Below are 8,835 nucleotides of genomic sequence, written 5' to 3'. Positions count from 1 at the left end.
GCAGCAGGTTGCTCTGCACCTTAAGGACCTGCACCATCAGCTCCAGCAGGCAGACGCCCAGCTCCACACGCAGGGCGTCGGACCAATCTGAGTCACTTTTTATCAGCAAGGGGCTGGTGCTGGCCTCCAGCTTTTCCCAGTACTCTCGTGGCAGGTAGCTGTCTGGCTGGTGGGGGAGAGGAGGAGCCAGGTGAGCCAGGGAGGGGCAGGCAGGCTTCCAGGAACACCCCTTCTGCTCACGCATGCCCTGTCCCGGGCCCTGCCCCATCCTGGCTGTCAGACCCAGGGGCTCTGTGGAGTTGGACAGCCCAGGGAACGAGCTATGTTCTGGCAGAAGGAATTCCCCCGGCCACTCCAGCCCAGGGTTCCTTGCACTAGTGGGATCCACACCCACCCCAAGTGCCACTCAGATCCCCTTCCCCAGCCTGATCAGCAGCTCTGCTTTCTGCTCCCTGCTTGATTGGCGGTTCTGCCCTCTACTCCCTGCCCCGTCTCCCACTGTGCTACCCATACCTTCTTCAGTCCACCACATGCCACACTCAGCAGCTGCCCGTGGCCCCCCCAGCCTGCACAAAGGAGGTGCTAGGGATGATACCTCCAGCTTGGAGGGATGTACCCGAGCCTGTAGTTCCTGCAGCACCCCCAGGCTGTGGAGCCTCAGAACAGGGGGTATCTGCCCCCCAACTCTGCCTGCCCAGCCCACCTCCATGCTTAAGGCTGAGCAGTCTCCAAGGGCGCAGGAGCTGTGTCTGCCCCAGCACACGCCCGGCCCCTTGCCACCCACCTTGGAGCCAGCCTCACCTGGGCGTCTTTAGCCAGCAGGTGGACATAGTCCTTGTAGACCCTCTGGACTTTGTCCAGCACCTGGCTGGACACCTTCTTCTGCAGCATGTACTTGGTGTAGACCTTGTTGCCCAGCTCCTTAGCCAGTATTACCAGCAACTCACCCTGGGGCGGGAGGTTCACCAGGGTCTGGAGAGGAGGACAAAAGTGAGGATCTCAGGGCAGATGGGCCCCTACCATGAGGCAGGACCTTTCCCAGCTCTCCGAGGATTGTGGAGACCCCGCAGGGCCAGTGCCCTACCTGGAGCATGATCTCTATGTACTCCTCGTCCTTCAGCAGGCACAGGTAGGGGTAGAGGGCCTTCGGGCCAGCCTTCTTCATGCATCTAGCCTGGTGTTGCCTGGACTTCTGCAGGCCTTGCAGCAGTGCCTGCTGCCACTGGGAGCGTAGCGAGGCCAGGCGCTTCTGCTGCAGAGGGGAACAGACGAAGAGGTGGGGGGTCAGCATCTTGGTAGCCATGGCTGCTCACACATGCAGATGCCCCAGCTTCCCCCTGCCTGGTGTCACCACCAGCCTCTTAACCCCACCCCCAAGACAACTCCTTGCCCTTCTACACACCTAACATACCAGCAGGAGGTGGCCCCCCGCCCAGGATCATCTGCTTGCCCAGCTCCGAACACAGCAGTCATTATCTGCCCCTTAATTACATCCATCTCTCTGGACAATCCCTAGCTGGAGAGAGCTGCTAATGAGCCCAGTTCAATGTGGGGGCCATATCCCTGCAGGGCTGTGAGGTGCTAGAAGGGCTCTCCAGCCTTGGAGGATGGCTGTGGGAATCTTCCACTCTGCTGGGGCCTGCGGAGATGCCGTGGCCACATCGGGACATACCAAGCCGATACCATACGGGCTGGAAAGCAGCCCCCACTGTGTCCCACAGCCTGTGGCTGGCCCCGCTCCAGAGGTACCCACATGCTTACCGCTTTGACAGTGTGGTGGCTCGGGGACCCAGTCATAGTCACAGACGGTACAGTGATGGTGCTGGCCATCTCCATGTCCAGCTGTTTCTGGAAGAGCTCCTGCAGCTCTTGCACTGAGAAGTCCAGCTTGGGGAAGGGCACGGCCAGCTTCTGCAGGGAGGGAGAGGGTGGTCACAGCAGCTCTAAGCTGGGCCTGGCATGGCCAGGCCTCCCCTGTGCGCTGCAGACCCTGAGGGCTTTGATCCAGACAGGTGGTGGCATAGCAGGGACTCAAGCCCAGGTCACAGGTGGGCACACGACCCGCTGCAGTCTCCAGGTGGGGAAGATCCAAAGCTGGTGGCACTCCCAGCCACGTGCCCTGTTACCAGGGACCGACTTAATTTGTGGCGAGACAAAGTTTTTTGCAGGCGGCAGAACCAATTTAAAGGGCATTTCACAGTGGGCGCTGTCCTTCACCACTGATTGGCAGAGGACCCCCCCACCCCTTGCTACTGATTGGCTGTGAAGCAAAAACTGCATAATTAAAGAGCAAATCCCACAGAAATAACTGTATTATAATCAATCTAAGTGTTAAATTTAAATCTAAATCTTTGTCTTCCAGTAAGCTTTTGCAGGGTCGATTTTGTGGGAAGTCGCAGCCAAGACCATTTTTCACTGTTTTTTGCAAAAATCATAAAACCACGACTCAAGCAGGTCCCTGCCCAATGCCCATGGCGAGGCCGGGGCTGCCCAGGGATCAGGAAGGCAGTGGGAACCTTCTGGGGATGGACAAGAGCCACAAGGAGAAGCCCTGGGTCCCAGGCTGGGGGGGAAGGCTGGCAAGTATCTCTTGGTGCTGAATGGCTCAAGCTGGGGAATCCCAGGCAAAGCCCCACAGCTTGTTAATGCAGGGCACAAAGGGGAAGGTGGCAGCAGGCAGCTGGCGTGGGAGACTGGAGCCTTCCCATCAGTCGCTCTCCTTCCCCAGGCCTGCTGGGGAGCCATGGCCCCCTCCTCTCCCAGGACAGAGCTTCTCCAGCTCCACTCAGGTCCAGGCCACAGGACCCCCACTTGGGCTCCGGGGGCCCTGTGAGGCCATGCAGAGGCAGGCAGCACCAAGTGAGGTGGATGCCACAGAAACTCATGCCCGGGTAACCAGATGGGTCCTGCGTGCTGCCGAGCAGCAACGGGCAAAAGTGCCTGGTCCCTCACAGCAGCCTCCCCGGCCCTGCTGGCGCCCTCCTGCTACAGGGACCAGGGGGATTTCGACTTGCTGCTTGGTTATTACTATGCAGAGAAGGCCCGGCCAAGAGCAGTGCTCCATTGTGCCACGCTCTGGACGTGCATACAGAAGACAGTCCTGAGGCTGAAGGGCTGAGAAATGAGGCCAGGGGCAGGAGGGCGGCTTGAGGCACAGAGGGGAAGCGGCTTAGCCAGGGTCCCTAGGAGGGCAGGGCAGAGCTGGGAATACCAGTCCAGTCTCCAAACCACCCTGGGGAGTTTGGTTGGTCTCAACTAGGCACAAGCCCTCTCCCCAGCACTGGCAGCTCAACAGCCTCTTCTCCCCATCACCCTGGGACCTCTCTGTGCCTGGGGTTAGCTCGGCCAATGCTGCAGCTCCCCAGGGAAGCAAGGGCTCACCTTGGAGTAGAAGTCCCGGAGCATGGGTTTTGTGTAGGACTCGGCCTGGGGTGGGGGCGGTAGCTGGTAGTTGGGCTGGATGACCCGTAGAGCTGTCAGCACCATCTCCTGCCCATCATCCTCGTAGTTGACATGCTGGAAGAGGTCATCCAGGTGGAAGCCATCCTTCTCCAGCTGCTTCACGCACCTGGGGGGGGTGGGGGTGGTAAGTTGGGGTGGAATTGATCCCCAGCAGCCCTTGCCCCACTCTGTGCTGCTCTATTCGCCTGGGAGGGCTGCTCCTCTCTGGTCCTGGCAGCCGCAAGCCCCCCACCATGTTCGGCAGGCTCCTGGCATGGACTTAAGGCCAGCTCCCCCAGCTGCGATCACGTACCCAGACCCCAGGGCTGGCATTCCCTGCTGCCCGGAGAAGCTGCTGTGCTGGGATCCCCTGAGAGCCCAAGCGCTGGTGCCAAGAGCTGAGGTGTGGGCAAAAGAACTGCCACCCTGCAAGGGCCTGGGCTCCGAGCACCATCTGGTGGCTGCCACGTGGTAAGTGGTAAGTGGCAACTCATGGGTGGGCAGCAGAGAGGAGGGCAGAGTCCCAGGAGCCCTGGGACAACTGCAGGGAGGTTGGCATCTCATTCAGGCATGTCTGATGGTGATCAACCCTCCCTCTGCCAACCCAGGGTCCAAAGGAACCCAGCACCCTTGGCTTCAACTCCCACACAGGGCACAGTGCCATGCACCTGGCTGCCATGCTCCGCCTGAGGCAGCTGCATCTCAGCAGGTAGAACGGGTCCCCAAGTGCTTGGCCGAGGCTTTGCAAGCTGCGCCATTTCCTTCTCGGGTCTCAAGCCCTGGCTGAGAGACCTGCATTGCAGCGGTACCCGGGAACCAGGCAGGATGGAGGTCCTGCGGTGCTAGGGGCTCAGTAGGGACAGCAGCCCAAAAGAGGGGAGGGGACCGGGCCAAGGTCATGCTGGTTCCAGCCGTGTGCTCTGCCCACTGAGATGTACTGCCTTGGAAGACAGGCCAGGCACTTCTGAGGGTGGGAAGAGGTGGGTATCTGGAACCTGACAAGACACCAGGGTTGTGTCAGATGCCTGGGAATCAACATGAGCAGCTCCTATGCGGGGATTTGAAGCTGAGCTCTATGGGCACCTGGAACAGGAGCCGCCAAGGAGACAGCACTGCTGGGAGCAACAGAGCCTTTCCTGACCCACCCCGCAGCATCCCCGAGTCCAGGGAGGGGCTGGGACCCTGCCCCGAGGGATTTGCCCAGGCACCGCAATCACCACCAGGCCAGCCCGAGACATTCCCTCCCAGAGTCACCCCTGGCTGCCTCTTGAGATGTCTCCGGAGTCCCCCACAGGCCCCAATCCACTCTGCAACCCTCTCCAATGCACTGTGGCTGCCTGCGGGTCCCAGCGGGGCAACAGGCTGGGACATGCAGGCAGCTGCCGGTTCCTGGCACCGGAGAGAGGAGGGAGCAGCAAGCAGGGGAAGGGGCAGTGGAATTGCCTTCTGAGCACTGGGTTACAGAGCCTGGAACAAGGCACACCCAGGAGGAAGGGCACCAAGCCAAGGGCAGCTGAGGAGAGGCTGGAGCCAGAGCCAGGAGACAGCAAGGGCACAGCAGCTCCCAGATCTCAGCTACTGCCCAGATCCAGGTGCTTGGGATGGATGCACCTGCCCCTCCGAGCACCCCTGCCACGGTGCAGTGGGGAAGCTATGCCCCAGGCTGCTGGGAACAGCGGCTAGAGGAGGCACCAAGCAGAAGTCAGCTCCGAGCCCCTCTCACGGGAGCCGGAGACCCAAGAGCTCTGGCTGGCTGCGTCCGTCCTGGCTCTGGCCCTTGTCCCCCAGGGCAGCGCGGACTCACTGTTGGATTTTCTTGGGCGCACAGGAGACACGGCCCATGCACTCCAGCGCCATCGCGTAGGACTCCACGGTGGGCTTCAGGCCGGTGTTGTACAGCATGAAGAATATGCTGCTGACATGCTTCAGGGAGCCCTGGAAGAGGAGAGGAGTTGACCAGAGCCGGGGGAGGAAGGGAGCAAGCAGAGAACCAACCTCCCTCCGTTTTCCCAGGACAGGCTTCGAGCCCTTCCACCCCCTTGACCTCTCCTGAACCGGCGCACCGAGCGCCCCCATTGAAAGAGCCACTGAGTTTGCTGGATCTCAAACTAAACTGCCAATGGAGGTGGCACCGGAAGCACCAATCCCAGCTGCGGGCCAACTGGAGCCAGGCTGCGGGGTCGGAGAAGCTCCCAGACCAGCTCAGGTCCTGCCTCTCGGACGGCTCAGTTGATCCCCGCCTGCGGATCCCAGCTGCACGGAGATGTGGAGTTCGGCCCAAACAGCTCAGAAAACCCATCAGGAGAAGCCGCCAGCCCCTGCGCCTGGCTCACGGGGTAAAGCCCCATCGATGGCGCTTTCGGGGCTCGAATCCACGGCCTCTCCACCTGAGAGCACGAGGGGTGAGCTCAGCGACGGAGCCCACATACCTTCTTGGCCCAGCCACGTAGGAGGATGTTGTACATCTTGCTGCACAGGAGCTTGCGGTACTTGGGGGACTGGCAGCAGAAGACCAGGCACTGCTGGGCCCACTCGGGCTTGTCCAGGAAGAGGCAGGTCTCCAGGTAGGCCACGATGCTCCGCTGCATGCCCCGGTGCTTCTCCTTGCCCTCCAGCTTGTCGGCTCTGCCCTCCCCGGGGGCAGGCGAGCTCTGCTTGGCAGCCTTGTGGGCACCGGCTTTGGCCTTCCGCTGCTTCTTCGCGCCCTGCTCCGTCGACTCGGCGCGGGCGAGAGCCGCCGAGACCCGCTCCTCCAGCGTCAGCTGCAGCTCGCTCTCGCTCAGGGCCGACTCCTCGGGGAACACGGCGGCCCCGACCCCGACTCCGAAGTGCCCCGCGGGGGCCTGAGGGCCGTCCGGGCGTGGTGGGGCCAGGCCCGCCCTGCCCAGCATCACCCGGTCCGGCGCAGCGCTGGCTCGCAGCTGCTGCATGCGGGCTTCCAGCACTGCAGGGAAACGGGGGTGGGGGGAGGACGTCAAAATGGAGGTGGCGCCCACGCCGCGGCCAGCCACGAAACCTCCCCTCCTCCTCGGCGCTGGTCGAGCGGCCCCGCAGCGCGGCCCACAGGCGGTCTGCGGGGACACGGGGCGGTGAGGCGCGAGCCACGTGCAAATGCATGCGTGCACGGGTGCGCACGCATGCACGCGTGCCCACCCAGCGGTACGCACCTAGGCATGCACTCACACACACACTCACTCACACACCCCCCCCAATGCATGCACGCACCCAGACAGGCAGGCGTGCCAAGTGCACACGCGGGCCCCCTCCCCCCTGCTCTCCTGTCTTGGGGGCTGCCCCTGGGGCGCCCAGACGGATGGGGGGGCACTGCCAAGGGGGTGCAGAGGGGCCCCAGGAGGGCTGGGGGGGTACCTGCTCCCCAGGGCCCCGCTCGCGCCGGCAGTCGCAGTGCCCACATGCCAGCCCTGCCAGGCCGCGCCGCCACCGCGCAGGCGCGAGCCGCGTGGTCCGCCGGGAGCTGGAGGCCGGTTGGAACTACAACTCCCGGCGTGCCCCGCGGCTCCAGGGCCCGGCTGCGGGAGCGGGGCGCGCTGCGGCTCCCCCTGGCGGCCGGAGTCGGGCAGCCCGCAGAGATTGGGATAAACCCTACCCCGAAGAGCTTGTGATAGGGGTGTAGGACAAGCGCCAGGGCTGTAGGGCACTGGGGTGCACCGTGTGCCAGACAGTGGCCGGGCCCAGACAATGAACAATTGTGGGTCCAGTAAGCTGGGAAGGCCCCGGCGGGAGCTGGAGTCCCACTGAGCTGTGCCCTTCATCCCATCCTAGAGCTGGGCACTTGGGCTGGCACCTGGTGCCAGGCAGCCCTGCCCTGCAGAGCTCTCCTCTCCTCTCCTCTCTCCACCCATCCCCTCACATAAATTTGAGCCCCATAAATTTCAGTGGTAGCCCTGAGGTTTCCAGCCCATCTTCTCCACCTCCTCCCTGCCCCCAGAGCCACTTTTCAACAACCTGGATGTTGTTGCTGCTCGCGCAACACCCCCGAGGTTTGGGGGGAGCAGCCGGGGTCCCTTCCTCCCCCCAGGTGCTGCAATATTCAGCAGCAAGAGGAAACCGGATCTGCAGCTGCCCAGATAAACAGAGGTCATTAGCTGCCCCCCTGGGCAGGCACTGAGCGGGGGAAAGGGGTCCCAACAGAGCCAGGCCTGGGTTGGAGAAGGAAAAAACAAGAGCGGGGTGCCCCGGGCATCCCAGTCCTGCTGCCGTGCTGGCCCCAGCAGGGCCCCAGCCTGCCTCAGTGTCACGTTTGCGGCCCATGAGACAGACTCACCAGCAGGAGGGTCGTGCGTGTGTGCAAGGCACTAGGCTAGCCATCCTCAGCAGGCACCCACGAGCCATGAGGCGTAGCTGTGGGGGTGCTTTTCTGTGTACAGGGGGCATTTTTGTGTGCATGCATGTGTGTGATCATTGGGCACACGTGCGTTGGTGTGCATGTGCATGTGGGGAGAAGGATCAATTAATCTTCAATTGTGTGTGGGGAGGGTTGGAGGGCAGTGATTACCAATCCCATGTGCCTTGCTGTGCCTTTACATGTGTGCGCACGGTGGGCACGTGCAACATCATACCTGTGTCGGTGCGTGTGTGCATTCTCGTCACATGACCAGCCATTGCATGTCCATGCACACACACGCACACACACATCACGAGGCCTGCAGCTGTCCCCGCGTGTGTGCCTGCATTGCCGATAACACACCCATTGCCATCCCGGTCACGCGACCGGCAGGTCGTATGTGTCTGCATGTCGCCAAAGACACGCGACCCGCCACCTCATGTGCGTGCATAAGTATGACCGCGTCACGGTGCCCTCCCCAAGGTCACCCTCCGCTGCAGACCTGGGCTGCCCCCCACCCCCGTGCCCACGCCGTGTCCTGCTGCTGCAGCCACGAGGCCTGGCGGTGGCACGCGGTGATTCACGGATGCTATTAGGCTAAAAAACCCCAAACTGGCCGGATCAGCCAACGCACGCGTGCGCCAGATTTCCTCCCGGCCGCTAACGAGGGAGAGGAGCGTCTGCAAACCGAGCCGGGCCGCCAGCTCCTCCGCCAAGCAGGGCAGGCGGGGTGGCCGGGCCCGAGGGGCCTCCCATGGATCCCGCCAGGCATCGGGGTACTTCTGGCGGCAGGAGCTCGTGCCCCGGGGAGCAGGTGCAGGGTCCGTGCCCGATGCCCAGCAGCCGCTGCTCTGGCCCTTCCTCCACCCGAAAACCCAGGCTGGGATCCGGCCAGGCTCCATCCCCTGGGGGTGTAAAGGGAGGAAACGGAGGCACGACACGCCAAGGGACACCAGAAACCTTGGGGGGGGAGTGGTGATCCTACGACTCCAATGCCCCAAGGGGGTGCTCTAACCACTGCCCCCGCCGGCCGGGCAGGCCCCGCCCCC

The 8,835-nt window shown here is 62.9% G+C and overlaps 1 protein-coding gene across 1 annotated transcript in view; it reads right to left on the bottom strand.

Moving 5' to 3' along the window:
- Positions 1-6,867, bottom strand: part of POLRMT (RNA polymerase mitochondrial) — a 16,023-nt gene extending 9,156 nt beyond the window's left edge. Inside the window, exons 1-8 of the mRNA XM_025196435.1 lie at positions 6,811-6,867; positions 5,871-6,385; positions 5,246-5,376; positions 3,382-3,568; positions 1,762-1,911; positions 1,085-1,252; positions 802-972; positions 1-166 (exon numbers count right to left, since the gene is read on the bottom strand). The exon at positions 1-166 is cut by the window's left edge and continues 92 nt beyond it. Coding sequence (XP_025052220.1) covers positions 1-166; positions 802-972; positions 1,085-1,252; positions 1,762-1,911; positions 3,382-3,568; positions 5,246-5,376; positions 5,871-6,385; positions 6,811-6,856 — 1,534 coding nt within the window. The 5' untranslated portion in view covers positions 6,857-6,867. The remainder of the gene's footprint in view (positions 167-801; positions 973-1,084; positions 1,253-1,761; positions 1,912-3,381; positions 3,569-5,245; positions 5,377-5,870; positions 6,386-6,810) is intronic.
- Between the last annotated feature and the right edge of the window lie 1,968 nt (positions 6,868-8,835).

The sequence above is a fragment of the Alligator sinensis genome, unplaced genomic scaffold, assembly GCF_000455745.1.
Source record: "Alligator sinensis unplaced genomic scaffold, ASM45574v1 scaffold1295_1, whole genome shotgun sequence".
In the NCBI taxonomy this organism is placed as follows: domain Eukaryota; kingdom Metazoa; phylum Chordata; order Crocodylia; family Alligatoridae; genus Alligator; species Alligator sinensis.
The sequence above is the reverse complement of the archived record's forward strand: the minus strand, read 5'-3'. Positions and strand labels throughout refer to the sequence as shown.